This window comes from Tachypleus tridentatus, chromosome 1 (assembly GCF_004210375.1).
Source record: "Tachypleus tridentatus isolate NWPU-2018 chromosome 1, ASM421037v1, whole genome shotgun sequence".
NCBI lineage: Eukaryota > Metazoa > Arthropoda > Merostomata > Xiphosura > Limulidae > Tachypleus > Tachypleus tridentatus.
In genome coordinates, this window is record NC_134825.1 from 5,138,618 (window position 1) to 5,158,904 (window position 20,287).

At 36.5% G+C, this 20,287-nt stretch overlaps 1 protein-coding gene across 1 annotated transcript in view; it reads right to left on the minus strand.

Annotated features, from left to right (window-relative positions):
- The window catches only part of LOC143233701 (transmembrane protein 117-like), a 38,462-nt gene extending 19,218 nt beyond the window's left edge, over nucleotides 1–19,244 (minus strand). The window contains exons 1-3 of the mRNA XM_076470265.1: nucleotides 18,380–19,244; nucleotides 15,412–15,671; nucleotides 397–632 (exon numbers count right to left, since the gene is read on the minus strand). Of these exons, the coding sequence (XP_076326380.1) occupies nucleotides 397–632; nucleotides 15,412–15,671; nucleotides 18,380–19,209 (1,326 nt within the window). The 5' untranslated portion in view covers nucleotides 19,210–19,244. The remainder of the gene's footprint in view (nucleotides 1–396; nucleotides 633–15,411; nucleotides 15,672–18,379) is intronic.
- Nucleotides 19,245–20,287: the final 1,043 nt, after the last annotated feature.

A 20,287-nucleotide genomic window follows, 5' to 3' on the forward strand; every position in this document is an offset into this window, starting at 1 on the left:
AATTACTTCTTACAAAACAAAATATGACTAAAAATTGTTCTTCACAAACCCAAACCTAATATCTTAGAATAGCTTTACTAAATTCTATAATATTCCGGGTGTGCTCTCAACTCCAAATGTTTCTCAACCTGAGAATATTCAAGTCGCAAATTTTATATGTCTGGTTTGTTACAGGAATACTTGAACATTGACGGATGAAGATATATCCAAAAATCTATTGAGAATCAATCTTCAAACATCTTAAGTTTGTAATAAAATACTTATAGCGAAAACAAAAAACGACCAATTAAGGATTACTCTATATACAATGGAAAACGGATAAATGTTCTCATTAATACAATACTAAGTGACAAAATATATAAGTAAAACTAGGAGAAATAAATAGTCTTAACCCACCATCCAAGCGGTAAAAAAGTCTCCTAACCAAGTACCCGACGCTGCAACCTTCATGAAACCCATATTCGTAATACCCATCTTTGCCGTGATTCTGTAGGATTCTGGGTCATGGTAACTGGACAGAAGGAAGGCGTTGTAAACCAGAGAGAAGATGTAAATGAAAATGACAACAGTAAGAAACATTATCATCCATGTACCCCGTTCTTCTCGAAACATCTTCAGGCGTAGGATATTTCCTATAATAAATATGTTTATTTTAATAGAAATAAATAAAGATACCAATTAAGATTTTCATTGCATCTATGTTCGCAAAAGAACAAAAAAAATTCTTTATTTGTATTGTCCGAACAAGATATACATATTTCTTGAAAATGTTTGATGCATTTTTTAATCTGGTGGTGTACTTACATATACAACTGACATTTGTGTATGCTACTAGAAAAATTGCATTAATTTAAAAATTATAGTAGTAAAATATTTACTAGATGTCGCCACTGACAATTACAGCTTTGTATTTATCAATGGACTTGCTTGTTTATCAACGATTTCACAGTAATTATAACACTTTTATAATAAAATGTTTAAATATTACACAAATAATACAAAGGTTTCTATGAAATAATAACACATTCGTCCTTACAAGATCTAGTTATTTCTTAGTTGATTAGAAACCGAAATTATGAAGGAGTTCGTTATTACTTATTCACCTTTAGTCTCCAAATGACTGTTCTTAAGTACAAAGCTACACACTAGGATACCGTTACACTGGCAATGGCGAGTATTGAAACCCGAATTTTAGCGTTATAAGTCTTCCAACTTACTGCTTAGCCATAGGAGGGCTACTGTGAGTAACACACCTATATATATATATATAAAACTCTCAAATTAACATAATATTACATAACCTTAGAATAACACAGCCTTGTATAATCCTATTTATTGTATAGTACGTTATATAAACAGTTTTCTTTATTTTGGCATAGAAAGCTAACCATTTGCAGGTCTGGGATATCATATAATTCTGAATATTTTTTCAAAAGATCGAGACATAAATATATTATGATTACTCCCCAAAACTGATTTTTTTTAAAACAAATCAAAATAACAGAAAATTAGATATATCACAAATATCTAACAACCCTAAATCTTTTGTTTACATTACTGAATAGTAGAAATATCCAAAAATGCTTAACGTTTAGTGCATAAAATTTAGAATGAGGTGAATCATGCATATCCATCCATAATAAAGCTTTCCTTATATGAGTAATATACATTAACATTAAGACTTTAAAGTATCCTTTCACCCTAAAACTTTAGTTATATTGGTGCTATCTACTGACTAAACTTGAATAACCGGGATATCCATCTACTTGTCGTATATACAAATTTGTTTCTTTTTGAATGTCGCTCAAAGCTACAAGAGGGCTATCTGCGCTCTCTGTCCCTAATTTGACAGTGTGAGACGAGACGGAAGGCAACCAGTTATCACCACCCACCGCCACCTTTTGGACAACTGTTTTACCAACGAATAGTGGGATTTACACTCACATTATAACGCTCCCATAGCTGAAACGAGGAACATGTTTGGCGTGACGGTGACACGAACCCACGACCCTCAAATTGCGAATCGAATGCCTTAACCACCTGGCGATGCATATAAAAAATATCCAATTACAAAGAAAAAATTTAAAAATATCACTGGGGAACACTTTTTCAGTAGCTTTGAGTTGCATTGGATATTTTAACTGATTCTGAAGGAGTTTTAGGCGCTGATTTCAAATCTGAAATTAGTTTTTCTCTACAAGCTCTAGTTTGTATGCAATTTGAGATTAATGAAATTGTACAAATGTAAACTTGCGTAAACCATGTATAAGCATTTTCACATCCATATATATAGATAGCTTCTAATATTTTGATCATTCTTCTTTTGTTTCATATCAAACATGGCTTCCAAAAATAGATATCATTGCAGAAACAAGCCTGATGCCTTCTGCTACATATGTGGATGCTACACACTCAATCGTCAGAGACGTAACATATCCTCGTTCGTCAAGCGTGCCTACAAGGCATATTTTGAAGTTCATCTTGGTGATCAAGACAAGCAATGGGCTCCTCATGTTGTGTGCCACAATTGTGAGGAAATGCTTCGAGACTGGACCAAAGGAAAACGCAATGGTCTGCCTTTTGGTGTTCCAATGATTTGGCGCGAACCCACCAACCATGTAACTGACTGTTATTTCTGCATGGTAAACACAACGGGTGTTGGGAAGAAAAACCGACATAAGATTACGTATCCGAACATTCCCTCAGCTATTCGGCCTGCTCCGCACTCTGAAGAAGTTCCTGTTCCAGTTTTCAAAGGCTTGCCTTCATTGGACGATAAAGACATTGGACATGATACAAGCGAACAAGACAATTGTGACAGTGAATTGTCAGAAAAGTGTACACAATCGGAGAACTGTTCTTCAGACACTGAACCTTTCCCGTCCCCAAGCCTCTTCCCAGGCTGAACTGAATGATTTAGTGCGGGATTTAGGTCTTTCAAAGAAAGCAGCAGAGCTTTTGGCATCAAGATTACAAGGCAGAAATCTTGTTGATCACTCTGTTAAAGTATCATATTTCAGAAAGCGTGACCAGCTTTTAGTGATCTTCTTTTCAGAAGACAGACAGTTTGTTTACTGCCATGACATCCAAGGGCTTCTCAAAGAACTGGGTGTACCTTACTATAGTCCTGCTGAATGGAGACTCTTTTTAGACAGTTCAAAACGCAGTCTAAAGTGTGTTCTTTTACATAATGGGAATGTTTATGGAGCAGTACCTGTCGGTCACTCAGTGCATTTGCGGGAAGACTATGATGATATGAGAATGGTCATGGACTTATTAAAATATCATGAGCACAATTGGATCATTTGTGTAGACTTAAAGATGGTCAACTTTCTTCTTGGACAACAGAAAGGTTTCACCAAGTTTCCATGTTTCCTCTGTATGTGGGACAGCCGAGCACGAGACAGACATTGGGTCCAGAAGGACTGGCCTATTCGTGACACCCTTGAAGCAGGCATGCCAAATATCATACAAGACCCAATCTTTCCTCCTCTTCACATCAAATTAGGTTTGATGAAGCAACTTGTCAAGGCACTGGAAACCGAAGGTGAATGTTTCCAACACATCATCACAGCTTTACCAGGGTTATCATTTGAGAAGATCAAAGCAGGCGTGTTTGATGGCCCACAGATTCGAACCCTAATTCGTGATGATAAGTTTGTTACTAAGATGACCGCTTTAGAAAAGGTAGCATGGTTATCCTTTGTGGCAGTCGTTCAGAACTTCCTTGGAAACAATAAGGCGGAGAACTACAGTGAACTTGTGAACAGAATGCTCCTTGCTTTTCGTGATTTCGGGTGCAACATGAGCATCAAGCTTCATTTTTTGAACAGCCACCTTGATAAGTTCCCTGACAACCTGAGGGCTGTGAATGACGAACAAGGAGAACGATTCCACCAAGACCTAAAGGTCATGGAAGAACGCTACCAAGGGCGCTGGAACAAAAGTATGATGGCTGACTACTGCTGGAGCATTAAACGAGATTGTCCAGATGAAGTGTACAAACGCAAAAGTTACAAACGCAAATTCCTACCTGAATAAAATACACAAACAAATTGATAAGCTATTCCTATAATTTCCTATAATAACGAAAAATTAAAAAATAAATAAAAATGTCAAATTGCATAAAATCTGTAGCTTGCAGACAAAAACCGACTTCAGATTTGAAATCAACACACTCAAATTGACTATAGAAAGGTCTTTTTTTAAATGCAACAAAATGAGTGTTCCCCAGTGTATTCAATATACTTAACAAATTAATAATTGAGGTACACATAAATACCCCAAATGCTGAAATTTTGAAATTAAATGGGGTCAGTGGTCCTTATAGTACGGTCATTGTCGTGTCTATATTTAGAACGAATGACTTAAGATTCGAGTTGTGATATGCTGAAGATTACACTGTACATTTTCAGTTGTGGGGATGTTATAACTGTTTATGCTGTACATTTTCAGTTGTGGGGGTGTTATAACTGTTTTCGCTGTACATTTTCAGTTCTGGGAGTGTTATAACTGTTTACGCTGTACATTTTCAGTTCTGGGGGTGTTATAACTGTTTACGCTGTACATTTTCAGTTGTGGTGTGTTATAACTATTTACGCTGTACATTTTCAGTTGTGGGGTGTTATAACTATTTACGCTGTACATTTTCAGTTCTGGGGGTGTTATAACTGTTTTCGCTGTACATTTTCAGTTGTGGGGGTGTTATAACTATTTTCGCTGTACATTTTCAGTTGTGGGGTGTTATAACTGTTTTCGCTGTACATTTTCAGTTCTGGGGGTGTTATAACTGTTTACTCTGTACATTTTCAGTTGTGTGGGTGTTATAACTGTTTACGCTGTACATTTTCAGTTGTGGGGGTGCTATAACTGTTTACGCTGTACATTTTCAGTTGTGGGGGTGTTATAACTATTTACGCTGTACATTTTCAGTTGTGGGGGTGTTATAACTGTTTTCGCTGTACATTTTCAGTTGTGGGGGTGTTATAACTATTTACGCTGTACATTTTCAGTTGTGGGGGTGTTATAACTGTTTTCGCTGTACATTTTCAGTTGTGGGGGTGTTATAACTGTTTACGCTGTACATTTTCAGTTGTGGGGGTGTTATAACTGTTTACGCTGTACATTTTCAGTTGTAGCAGTGTTATAACTGTTCCAATAAATCCCTCTTTTCGGTTTATAATATTCGAGTAACAAGCGATCGGTGCTGTTGATTGTCCTTCTCTGATTAATATTTGTAAATTAGATGATGGCTATACTTGAGCATAAGAAGTCCCTGGGCTGGCCTATTATAGCCCACTTGTTATATGAGGGGATTTGTCAGGTTGAAATTATCAATAGTAGAGAGAAATTATATACATCTATATCTTGTGGTGATGAAAGTTAAAAATAAAAAAGGAACAACCATACAACGGCATGATTCTAAAGTTATCAAACTCCGGTTATTGTGCCAATTTAAACATTTAGCTGGAGAAGTAATTTCATCTGCGTTGTAGCACTGAAATGTTATTTTATCTTACACAACGAAAATAAAACTATCCAGTAGTAAATATTGTGAAGCAAAGAAAAGAGGCTTTTAACAATAGCCATTCTTACATTTATGCCATAAAGCGTATTACATTACTTTTAGTAATTTTCAAAAACATTTGTTTAAATACAGATCATTTAAAGATAAAACTTGTATTCTTAATGCTAACCTGCAAGTATAATCTATATCTAAGGTAAAATTCAACTCTACAACATAATTTAAGATTTTTTTTCAAACACCCACTCCCTGACTCAGTGGTATTTTTGGAGGCTTATAGCGTTAAAAATAGGGTTTCGATACATGTCATTGGCACAACACAAATAAATCATTGTGTTTAATTACAAAGAAGTTTTAGAAGCTGCATATGATTGGAGCTGAAAACTTCACAAGTGTGGCTAAGTTTTCAAATCAAGAGGTCAAAATGACCTTTTAGAAGCTGCATATGATTGGAGCTGAAGACTTCACAAGTGTGGCCAAGTTTTCAAATCAAGAGGTCAAAATGACCTTTTAGAAGCTGCATATGATTGGAGTTGAAGACTTCACAAGTGTGGCCAAGTTTTCAAATCAAGAGGTCAAAATGAAGCTAAGTCTTAAAATTTAGAGATCAAGTTTTTCCAAATACGGAAGTACTTATTTTTGCTATGAAAATAAGTAAAGAATCAAGTATTAAAGAGAGAAAGATTGTGATGTGATATCATAGAATCTAAAACTCAGCCTCTCCTATCAATGTGGGTACATCAAACCATAGAAGATTCACATTTGGAACATTCCAATAAAAATAAAGAAATTGTCAACTTCTGCACAATATCATCATATGAATGAAATCTTCGAGTAACAGGAAGAAAACAAATAGTAATGGAAGAACCACTGGAGATCTGGATGACAGCATGGTGTAATGAGTGGTACAAACATGGAGAATACATATTGGTCATCCAGCAACATCACAACAGGAAGAAAACAAATAGTAATGGAAGAACCACTGGAGATCTGGATGACAGCATGGTGTAATGAGTGGTGCAAACATAGAGAATACATATTGGTCATCCAGCAACATCACAACAGGAAAAAAACAAATAGTAATGCAAGAACCACTGGAGATCTGGATGACAGCATGGTGTAATGAGTGGTGCAAACATGGAGAATACATATTGGTCATCCAGCAACATCACACTTGAACCCGTCCATCACGTAATCTGTAATTCATGTACAAATAATGGTAGCCAATGATATCAGGAACTCCTTCTGTGAGGAGATACACATTGGATGGTAAAGATTGATCAAGGTCTTAATATCATCTGAATTAGAATGGAAATATCGATAGTAAAGAACAAACGTGGCCATTGTTACCTAGATATCAATCAACCTCCATGAATCCTGCCCTGGACCAATAGAGCAGGTTCCTATCTGATCAATGGGAGTATTGTTAGTAAAAGCGTGATTATGTAATAGTCCTGCATATCGTGGCTAAGTGAGACGGACTGACTGTTGTCAGTAGTAGGGATGGAGACTGGAACAGATGATGACTTGTCTACTAACCTATCGATGGAAGGCAGAAGATCCTTAAGAGGATGAGAGTAATACACCATCATAGGAAGAGAGAGGTCTATCTGTACTTCCATCATAGCAGCCGGACAGAAGGCAACACAATATTTTCATTTTGGAAAATTTCATTTTTTGATGCACAGGATAAGAGATTTTCTTTCAGGTTTTAATATGCTGAACTTCCTTAACCCATTTTCTGAATGATTTAGAATATGAAGAATGGGAAAAAAAAACAATTTACACACAGTGGTACTCTGGCTGGTACTGACTACTATAGCAGTCTTTAACATCATAATAAGTACCAGTTAAATTATCATGACAACTAATAACTAACAGTAAAAACAATTTACACAGTGTTACTCTGGCTGGTACTGACTACTATAGCAGTCTTTAACATTATAATAAGTACCAGTTAAATTATCATGACAACTAACAACTAACAGTAAAAACAATTGACACAGTGTTACTCTGGCTGGTACTGACTACTATAGCAGTCTTTAACATTATAATAAGTACCAGTTAAATTATCATGACAACTAATAACTAACAGTAAAAACAATTTACACAGTGTTACTCTGGCTGGTACTGACTACTATAGCAGTCTTTAACATCATAATAAGTACCAGTTAAATTATCATGACAACTAACAGTAAAAACAATTGACACAGTGTTACTCTGGCTGGTACTGACTACTATAGCAGTCTTTAACATTATAATAAGTACCAGTTAAATTATCATGACAACTAACAACTAACAGTAAAAACAATTGACACAGTGTTACTCTGGCTGGTACTGACTACTATAGCAGTTTTTAACATCAGAATAAGTACCAGTTAAATTATCATGACAACTAACAGTAAAAACAATTGACACAGTGTTACTCTGGCTGGTACTGACTACTATAGCAGTCTTTAACATCATAATAAGTACCAGTTAAATTATCATGACAACTAACAGTAAAAACAATTGACACAGTGTTACTCTGGCTGGTACTGACTACTATAGCAGTCTTTAACATCATAATAAGTACCAGTTAAATTATCATGACAACTAACAGTAAAAACAACGGAGAGAAGTGAAAATATATGGCATTCCTTAGAGAGACCACCAATTAACCCTAACGTGGAGGAAATCCAAATAATATAAAGGTAACCTTAATAGTCATATCCCAAATAAACTTGGACCTCAAAAATAAGTTTTCTTTCACGTAACTGAGATGATTCGACTAAGAGGTTCGTAAAATGTAATGTCTTCGCCAACTACAAAGCACTTGCAAGTTCCTTTCAGCCATTTTGAATAGATAAGAGAAATATGTTGAACAAAGGTTTTTGTGAAAGATCAAAAGGTGTAGCAGCCAATAGAGATGGTGAATGTGTTTTGGTATAACAGCCAATAGAGATGGTGAATGTGTTTTGGTATAGCAGCCAATAGAGATGGTGAATGTGTTTTGGTGTAGCAGCCAATAGAGATGGTGAATGTGTTTTGGTATAGCAGCCAATAGAGATGGTGAATGTGTTTTGGTATAGCAGCCAATAGAGATGGTGAATGTGTTTTGGTATAGCAGCCAATAGAGATGGTGAATGTGTTTTGATATAGCAGCCAATAGAGATGGTGAATGTGTTTTGGTGTAGCAGCCAATAGAGATGGTGAATGTGTTTTGGTATAGCAGCCAATAGAGATGGTGAATGTGTTTTGGTATAGCAGCCAATAGAGATGGTGAATGTGTTTTGGTGTAGCAGCCAATAGAGATGGTGAATGTGTTTTGGTGTAGCAATCAATAGAGATGGTGAATGTGTTTTGGTATAGCAATCAATAGAAATGGTGAATGTGTTTTGGTATAGCAGCCAATAGAGATGGTGAATGTGTTTTGGTATAGCAATCAATAGAGATGGTGAATGTGTTTTGGTATAGCTGCTCAATAGAGATGGTGAATGTGTTTTGGTATAGCAACAAATTGAGATGGTGAATGTGTTTTGGTATAGCAATCAATAGAGATGGTGAATTTGTTTTGGTGTAGCTGTCAATAGAGATGGTGAATGTGTTTTGGTATAGCTGCCAATAGAGATGGTGAACGTGTTTTGGTGTAGCAGCCAATAGAGATGGTGAATGTGTTTTGGTATAGCAGCCAATAGAGATGGTGAATGTGTTTTGGTATAGCAATCAATAGAGATGGTGAATGTGTTTTGGTGTAGCAATCAATAGAGATGGTGAATGTGTTTTGGTATAGCAGCCAATAGAGATGGTGAATGTGTTTTGGTATAGCAATCAATAGAGATGGTGAATGTGTTTTGGTGTAGCAATCAATAGAGATGGTGAATGTGTTTTGGTGTAGCAGCCAATAGAGATGGTGAATGTGTTTTGGTATAGCAGCCAATAGAAATGGTAAATGTGTTTTGGTATAGCAGCCAATAGAGATGGTGAATGTGTTTTGGTATAGCAGCCAATAGAGATGGTGAATGTGTTTTGGTATAGCAGCCAATAGAGATGGTGAATGTGTTTTGGTATAGCAGCAAATTGAGATGGTGAATGTGTTTTGGTATAGCAGCCAATAGAGATGGTGAATTTGTTTTGGTGTAGCAGCCAATAGAGATGGTGAATGTGTTTTGGTATAGCAGCCAATAGAGATGGTGAATGTGTTTTGGTGTAGCAGCCAATAGAGATGGTGAATGTGTTTTGGTATAGCAGCCAATAGAGAGGGTGAATGTGTTTTGGTATAGCAGCCAATAGAGATGGTGAATGTGTTTTGGTGTAGCAGCCAATAGAGATGGTGAATGTGTTTTGGTATAGCAGCCAATAGAGATGGTGAATGTGTTTTGGTATAGCAAGCCAATAGAGATGGTGAATGTGTTTTGGTGTAGCAGCCAATAGAGATGGTGAATGTGTTTTGGTGTAGCAATCAATAGAGATGGTGAATGTGTTTTGGTATAGCAGCGTCAATAGAGATGGTGAATGTGTTTTGGTATAGCAGCCAATAGAGATGGTGAATGTGTTTTGGTATAGCAGCCAATAGAGATGGTGAATGTGTTTTGGTGTAGCAGCCAATAGAGATGGTGAATGTGTTTTGGTGTAGCAGCCAATAGAGATGGTGAATGTGTTTTGGTATAGCAGCCAATAGAGATGGTGAATGTGTTTTGGTGTAGCAGCCAATAGAGATGGTGAATGTGTTTTGGTGTAGCAGCAATCAATAGAGATGGTGAATGTGTTTTGGTGTAGCTGCCAATAGAGATGGTGAATGTGTTTTGGTGTAGCAGCCAATAGAGATGGTGAATGTGTTTTGGTGTAGCAATCAATAGAGATGGTGAATGTGTTTTGGTGTAGCAGCTCAATAGAGATGGTGAATGTGTTTTGGTATAGCAGCCAATAGAGATGGTGAATGTGTTTTGGTGTAGCAGCCAATAGAGATGGTGAATGTGTTTTGGTGTAGCAGCCAATAGAGATGGTAAATGTGTTTTGGTATAGCAATCAATAGAGATGGTGAATGTGTTTTGGTGTAGCAGCCAATAGAGATGGTGAATGTGTTTTGGTGTAGCAGCTCAATAGAGATGGTGAATGTGTTTTGGTGTAGCAATCAATAGAGATGGTGAATGTGTTTTGGTGTAGCAGCCAATAGAGATGGTGAATGTGTTTTGGTATAGCAGCCAATAGAGATGGTGAATGTGTTTTGGTGTAGCAGCCAATAGAGATGGTGAATGTGTTTTGGTGTAGCAGCCAATAGAGATGGTGAATGTGTTTTGGTATAGCAGCCAATAGAGATGGTAAATGTGTTTTGATATAGCAGCCAATAGAGATGGTGAATGTGTTTTGGTGTAGCAGCCAATAGAGATGGTGAATGTGTTTTGGTGTAGCAGCCAATAGAGATGGTGAATGTGTTTTGGTGTAGCAGCCAATAGAGATGGTGAATGTGTTTTGGTATAGCAGCCAATAGAGATGGTAAATGTGTTTTGATATAGCAGCCAATAGAGATGGTGAATGTGTTTTGGTATAGCAGCCAATAGAGATGGTGAATGTGTTTTGGTATAGCAGCCAATAGAGATGGTGAATGTGTTTTGGTAGAGCAGCCAATAGAGATGGTGAATGTGTTTTGGCAGAGTAGTGAATCCACGACATTTACCAGTAGTTATTTCTTGTTTTTATTATTTTGAAAATTTATGAGAAAAGAAAGGTATTCATTACCCACCCACCATGCAGTCGTATAATAGTACACACTACACTGTCAAACTATGACAGTGTAGCCACAACTATGCTTCGCGTGCACTATAAGCAAACACCAGCACACGACATAATGTCCACAACAGCAATGAAGAGATCCGACAGTGTTATACGTTTGACTTTAGTTGCGTCATTTACCGAAACTCGAGGTCAACATGGTATGGAGCAATCATCACCAGGATTCTCTCTTCCCAATTATCACCAGGATTCCCTTTCACAGGTTGCACGACAAACATGAGTGGATGTTTGCAACCTAAAAAGGGTAAATTTATAGTCAGAACCTTCTCTGGAAGGTCCTCCTCACCATGTACAAGAATCCATGTCAAAAGGTCTTTGAACCAAATAACTGAATTGATTATCACTTTTATAATGCACCCACAGCTCAACGTCCAGTGGCTTCACTTCTTGAACCCCAGATTAGTAACTAGATCACGTATAACCCATGTTGTAAATAGTTGTTAATAAATTGTAAAGTGGTGTTGATGGCAGAACAGTCATTGTAAACAATCAAGTGTGAAAACCGTAATATTGATATTGGGTATTAACAAACTGTACATTTGAGAATAGTGGATGTAAGAAATTAGCAGAGTGGGTGTCGATATCCATATGGTGGGGGTACAAAATTAAGTGTTAATAGATTGCAGAGTGATGTCATAATGATATACACCATTAATGTTAACACCAGCAGTATCAAGCTCCAAGAAAATGGTAACAGAGAACTTTTGGCTCCATCTTTTACAGCATTTCCCTTGTGCATCGTATTCAGATCTGTTTTCTCTCCATTATGTATATGATGCAGGTTCTTTTATAGCCTTTATATAACTAAATAATTTAGGAAGTTGATGTTGATTTTGACATTTGATATCTTAAACCTCAGGGTTCTCAAGTATTACACTCTTGTAACGAAATAGATTCATTACACGTCCTGTGAGAAAGCTACAGGTAACCAGTTAATGTGACTGAAACAGTGAAAGACATGTTCATAAGAAACTTTACTTGTTTCTACACACGACTCATTTTTTATAACTTTTTCTGTAGATCAGTGTTAGGAGTAATCTAGTTTTATTTCTTTGTTAAGTGTGATAGGGGACTGAGTTCATTGACTCAGTATTAAGACACTTTGTTTTAATTTCGAGGCAAAGCTACTTGAGAATTATCTGAACTAGAGGTCCCTAATGTTGAACAGATAGACTAGAAGAAACGAAGCTAATCAGTAACACCAAATCAAACAAATAGAACAATCACTTCCCTAATTCACCAATGTTGAACAGATAGACTAGAAGAAACGAAGCTAATCAGTAATACCAAATCAAACAAATAGAACAATCACTCCCTCAATTCACCAATGTTGAACAGATAGACTAGAAGAAACGAAGCTAATCAGTAACACCAAATCAAACAAATAGAACAATCACTCCCTCAATTCTCCAATGTTGAACAGATAGACTAGAAGAAACAAAGCTAATCAGTAACACCAAATCAAACAAATAGAACAATCACTCCCTCAATTCTCCAATGTTGAACAGATAGACTAGAAGAAACGAAGCTAATTAGTAATACCAAATCAAACAAATAGAACAACCACTCCCTCAATTCACCAATGTTGAACAGATAGACTAGAAGAAACGAAGCTAATCAGTAACACCAAATCAAACAAATAGAACAATCACTCCCTCAATTCTCCAATGTTGAACAGATAGACTAGAAGAAACGAAGCTAATCAGTAATACCAAATCAAACAAATAGAACAATCACTCCCTCAATTCACCAATGTTGAACAGATAGACTAGAAGAAACGAAGCTAATCAGTAATACCAAATCAAACAAATAAAACAATCACTCCCTCAATTCTCCAATGACCTCAAAGTGCACGATTATTATTATTATTGGAGCAACAGACCGAGAACCATACAACCTCGGATCTGCAGACAGGCACATGGCCTCTTGGACGTAGAATGTTAAACGATCGAAAATTCTAGTACGTGTTGCATAGAAATATATGCACTAAAATAAGTATTTTATATAAAATTATTAAAAACACAATTCCGTACAAAATAAATTACAACAAAGTTAAAATCAACATAAACGGAAAAATTACCTACTTTAAACGAACACTAGTTTTGAAATTCCTCACTAAAAGAACAACAACAAATATAAATGTATATTAGTTTTCATAGTCCACAATAACAGAACAATACCAAACATAAATGGATATTAGTTTTCATAGTCCACACTAACAGAACAATACCAAATTTAAATGGATATTAATTTTGACATTCCACACTAACAGAACAATACCAAATTTAAATGGATACTAGTTTTGACATTCCCCATATTTTGTTTAATCCAACGTCACAAAGATGTTTTAAAATGGAATATCGAAACTAATTTTCATTTGATGTTACCATTGTTAAGGACTGTTGTAAACGAACATTTTAGGTTATCCGTTACACTGAGTTATCTCAATAAAACCTCTGAAACTGAAGATTCACTAAACATCAATTAATAATGACTTCAAGAAGTAAAAGTACTTGTTTTCAATTGGAGCAGACAATGGGCTCGTTCCGGAAATAGCTTGCTCTTCACGAGACATCTTCACTTCTGGTTCACAGCGAGCTAATCAGATGCTCAGTAAGTGTATTTGATTTACGATCAGTGTTGGATTTTCAAGATGGCCGACAATTCATATACACTGGTCGATAACTAGTCACAGTGTTTGAATTGTACAGCAGTTTCTCCTTCAAGAAAGTACAATATTTATATTATTACGTCTGTATCTTCGAGTTAATTTTTGTAGAAAAAGGAATCAATTAAAAAAATATGGTATCGATTAACGCAGTAATAAAGTGATGTGTAGTTGTTGTTAGTTGTTGTTAGCTGTCGTTGCTGTAACGGTCATGCATGTTAGGGTATTTTATATGGTTTCAGTTCAATCATTCATGTAAAGATTTCTGTTAACATTTTATTTTGATTTTTAAACAATCCGAATCCAGACGTTGGATTTTGGGGTTTAAACTGAAATTCTAACGATATAACTTCTTGGTTGTTTGTTTGTTTTTGAATATTTACGTAAGTGTTATCCATGTTTGCTGTCTGGATTGCAAACAGGCAGTTAATCGCGCCCGTTAAAACCTTTTGGGCTATTATTTTCCAACCGATTAGTGGTGTTTTACCGATACAGTTATAACGCATGTTCGGCCTCAAAGTGTGAAGCGAGACATTTTCGTTTTGTTTTGCAGTAACTGGACCCACAGATCCATAGTCCGGCAGGCTATTCACTGGGTCACGCTTAGCCTCAGAAATATATTACACTTTACTACATTTATGTTTATATCCCACGCCTCCTTAATATTGGTCAAGTATACTGTAACATACCATTATATATATGACTTAATCTATTTTTCACAACTGTACTGTACGTATATATTCACAAATTCAATTTTTTTATCTTTACCCCATCGTGTAGCTTTCTGCTTAAAAACAAAGTAACAGCCAGCTCAAGTGTTATAAAACACTTATTTACACTTATTGTAACCTACAACACCAACTTGACACGCCAGCTGGAATCTATTGTAACAAACCCGATGTTCCTTACGCGGATGGAGGTGAAAAGACATTTTCACTCGAATAAAACAAAAATAACGGGTAGAGAATCCTCCTTTAGTCAGAAGATGTCATCAACAATTCTGGATTATCTATATTATCAGTCACTCTTGTCTCGTATAATCGAACCCCAAATTTTAGCGTTTTTAACTCTCAAGTTTATGACTGAGATATCGGGATAATGAGAAAAGTAGAGCTAAGTAACTCTTTTTCACAAAGATGTCAATTACATGTATGAAAACCTACAAACTTTTATTTGAATAATCGTTTAAGTTACAGGAGAGAAGACCCCTGCTAGTTCAGCGGTATGTCTCCGGATTTACAACACTAAAATCAGCGGTTCGATTCCCCTCGGTTGTCCTTTGTGGCTTTGCTATAAGAAACACACACATAAGAGAAAAGTCTGACATCATCCCCTGTAAATGGATAATTCTTCATATTCATTCCCTTTCACGGCTGTAAAAATTAAAATAATTTTTAACCTTGTTTAATGTTGCTCGTCACAACGCTTGTTATATAGTTGTACTTACTTAAAAAACAGTGATGAATAAAATGCTTTCCAACTTCAAGGCCGATAACTATGGCAAAGAGCCATAATGCTACCTTCACAAGACACCATGTCCACTCAGTAGGATATTTTGTTGCTACAAAAGAAAAGACATTGCCAACTACTGGAATCTCGCTCTCCGTGTGACTGTGCGAGACTGGATCTTCAGCGAAAATAAGGAAATTACAAAATATAACAAAGTAGGACACAAAAAGACGGGCGTACGGATGTTGGAAGAAATACCTGTAATTAATATAAATATTAGCATAAACATGAACTTATGTTAACATATATTGAGTTATTTTGTCTAGGTATATTTTGATAATTCAATAAAAGGTTACTTTAATTTGTTATCCAGAGTATCTTTAGAGTTTTAATTAGTTTATAAATTAATTCGTACAAAACAACACAAAATATATTCCTTTAACAGATTTCATCATTAAGACCTGGCTTGTCATACAGAGTAAACATACAGATAAGGATTTATGTTACAGTTTATTTGTATTGTAGTCAGAACACGTGATTTGAAGGTCTCTATCTTTTCAGTATTTGTGATTTTAAAGCGAAGTTCAACTTGTGAGATCGGTTACTACAACATATTCTACCTCTATCGTGAGTTCTGCATCAGTAGGAACTTATGAGATCGGTGACTAGAACATATTCTACCTCTATAGTGAGTTCTGCATCAGTAGGAACTTATGAGATCGGTGACTAGAACATATTCTACCTCTATCGTGAGTCCTGCATCAGTAGAAACTTATGAGATTGGTGACTAGAACATATTCTACCTCTATAGTGAGTTCTGCATCAGTAGGAACTTGTGAGATCGGTTACTAGAACATATTCTACCTCTATCGTGAGTTCTGCATCAGTAGGAACTTATGAGATCGATGACTAGAACATATTCTACCTCTATCGTAAGTTCTGCATCAGTAGGAGATTAGGGAGAAATTGGTGCCTCCAAGCACTGTAGTAAATCTTAACATGAAGAGTCAAGATTCCCTTTGTTAACTCAGGGGTACTTTGTGGACATATAACGGTAAAAATTGGGTTTCGATATCTGCGGTGGACATGTAGTTCATGTGTGTAGCTTTGCACTGATCAACAAACAAACAATTACTGGCAAACAAAAACGCGGCATTTAGTTTTTAACAGTGAACAAATAAAGATGTCTGTAGATATACATGTAATATAAAGCTCAAACTGCTAAACATAATACAAGCAGCTGGATATGAAAGAATTAGTAGCTGCAGTAGCCAGATTTAGTATAACTTATATTGTCCTAAAGACAACATACAGCTGTGTGGCGCCACCTTATTGAAAACATGGTGCGAGAGACAGTGTTACCAAAGACACACTGCGCGGCGCCATATAACTGAAGACATGCTGAGTGATGACACCGCTGAGTGCATGATACATTGTTACGAAGGAAATGACATCACGTATGAACGAATTGAGTAGAATAATATTACCAAAGGCACACAATGAGTTGTAATTAACATTTTGTATAGCATACGCGATTTTTTATGATCTTTATATGTAAGTATTTGATAAAAAGAATTTTATATTTTAATACATGCTGATAAAGCTTTCAGAACTATCAGTATTTGTGGTCATTTCGGAAGTCATTAATTTGTAGTTAAGATTAAGTACAACCTATCACTTGCATATATACAACATACACAAAACTCTGTGTGTCTTTCTGTTTGTCCGTTATTTAACTACTTCTAGGTTGTTGGGACAACATCAAGTAAAATTTTTGGGATGATAGTTTGGAACAATGGGAACGTTAACGGTGGTTCACAACCCCCTCCACTATCTATTATTGACGTTATAAATGAGTAAAAATCCTATAACCCGAACAATCTCGTAAGATAGATCTTTCTTCTTCAGGGGTAAACTGGAAATGCTGTTATTGAGTATTTATTATGTAAGTTAATTACATTCATAGACGGCGCCACGTCGTTACACCGAAACGAAAACTTTATTCGCTTTTCTATAACATACACACAGTGGGAGTATAGGGCACGAAACGTCTTATATATCTCAGGGAGTGTGCACACAGTGGGGGTATAGGGCACGCAAACGTCTTATATATCTCGGGTAGTGTGCTAGCACTCCATATAGAGGAATGCAATGTCCAAATGGTCGCGACTATTGCAGTAAACTCAGCTGAAGCTTTTACCCCAACAGCCACCGTAAAGCTGATATGAAGAACATGTTTTCAGTTATACCAACTCCCCTACATCCACCGTAAAGCTGATATGAAGAACATGTTTTCAATTATACCAGCTCCCTAACAGCCACCGTAAAGCTGATATTAAGAACATGTTTTCAGTTATACCAGCTCCCCAACAGCCACCGTAAAGCTGATATGAAGAACATGTTTTCAGTTATAACAACTCCCCAACAGCCACCGTAAAGCTGATATGAAGAACATGTTTTCAGTTATACCAACTCCCCAACATCCACCGTAAAGCTGATATGAAGAACATGTTTTCAATTATACCAGCTCCCCAACAGCCACCGTAAAGCTGATATGAAGAACATGTTTTCAGTTATACCAACTCCCCAACAGCCACCGTAAAGCTGATATGAAGAACATGTTTTCAGTTATACCAACTTCCTAATTTGATTCGTGGCCTATAAATTTCGATCCGTAAGACACTTTCGCAGCCAATGATTGTCTATTAATTAATCACGTGAAACATTGTGGAAGGGCATTATATTTAGTTCATAACCCAAACTAAGGACAGGTACCTAAGAATATATTATCTAAGTTTCTTGCAACAAGCAAAATTAAACCTCAACCATAGATGACATTGTAAACTAAGATCGGTGGGAAGATAAATAAACTTGTGGAAAACCAAAGCTTTTGTTGCTTTGAATGTCACGCTAGTAATAGAATGTTAAAATGTACGTGATTCAAATAAATTTAGTCATTAACCGACCTGAAATCTTTTTCCATTTTTAGAGAATAGACACTGAGACTGTCGGGATCCCACTGAGGAAGTGTTTCGGAAACTACTGTACATGATACATGGCCGCCTTTCTCATGCTTTGGGGCACTTTCTTCAGCAAGAGGCTGGTATTGGTCTTTAGCCAGAGGAATGGGCCTCGGCAGTTTGTATTCGTGGAAAAGGCCATCAAAGTTGGAAACATGATGGGTTTCGGTAAGAAAAGGATTGGGAAGTTCGTCAGCTATCGTTGGAAAAGGACACAGGGGAGACCACAAATCCACGTGAAAAGTAGAAATGGAGCTCATTGTGCTGTCATCAATATATCTAATGTCATCCAGAAGAAGAGCTATTCCACGTCTAGCAAATTGATACGATGGCGTCTGGAAGGTGACATAGAGTTGCCGACAGTCTGAAAGAGTTCGACGCGGGATGCAAGACTTCTGATGAAAGTGTTCCTCTATTTCCACAAACGAATCCGACTTGGGTCTGTCTTTCCTGTTGATAGCTTTAGGAGAAAACAGTTTCGTAGACGTGTAGTCGGTACGAAGAGTTTCAAAGTATTTCTGATGAGTAGGTTTCATTTTATCCCAGCATCTCTCCTCCATCTGACGGATGGCAACAGTATTATCCGTTATCCATGATCCATTATCTTGAGAATTGATGTAGGAATTCAGATCATCTTCGCCTCCCCTTTCACGAGTCACGTGCTTATTAGCTGTTTTTTGCGATTCATTGTCTTCAAACTTGCAATGGTATTTCAAACTCTCCCTGTGCTCCATCATGCACATCACTATAAACATCAGACTACGTATTAATGGCATTGTTTTCCACAACTCTTGAACATTTTTTTAGATGTTGGACCTAGAGACAAGTAAAATCAAATTGTTTGTTTTAAGGTTTTCTTAAACTTGTGTATTTTGTTGAAAACAAATAACACAATACTCTTTTACCTTCTCACAAACTTAATATTTTGCACTACATATGACTACGAGTTAATAAGTAAACTGGCATAACATTATACAATTTTGCAAAAACATGTAACGAGCATATGTATCAAATATCGATGCGATGTAAAAATATCCAATCTACTTTCGAAGCAATTAACATCTTTTACATTTCCCTGTGTCGTTGTGGACTTTTTTAACCGTCTGTTACTTCAATTTATTTACTTATGCTGAGACCAATGGTAACATTTTTTTTACGCTTTAGGGCCGAGCGTGGCATGCTGATAAACGTGCTAGATTATGAATCCTACGGTACATGGTTGACACAAAATCACGCCCTGCAATTTGGGGTTGCTGATGCATTATAAGAATGAGTGTGAGTGTTTTCTCATAGCAAGGCCACATCAGGTTATATGCTGTGTTCATTGAGGGGGATAAAACCCCTAATTTCAACGTTGTAAATCCGAAGACTTGTCGCTGTTCCAGCGGAGCACACGTTATAAAATTGATGCTTAAATCTCTTTATTAGATTAGAAAATCCTAAGAGTTGGTGATGAGCCCTGTTGATTAGCTGTTTCTCTCTAGTTTATCACTTCGAAGTCATGGACAGCTAGTTTTGCCCTCAAGTGACTTTACGTGAAATTCAACACAACGACAACAAACATTTCTATCTGTTAAAGTGAATGCTAGTGCAGTAAGCCTTGCGTTGTTCTTGTGTTTTGTGTTTTTCTTTCCAGCAAAAATCCACATCGGGCTATCTGCTGAGCCCACCGAGGGGAATTGAATCCCTGGTTTGAGCGTTGTAAATCCGTAGACTTACCGCTGTACTGGCAGGGTCATGCGTTATTCCCTGAATATCCAAAACAAACATGAACTTGTTTGTTTTCTCCTTCATCAAGCATGTCTAGTCGCAACCTCAGTTTTATTTTTTCAGTGTCACATGTTTTTTTCTATT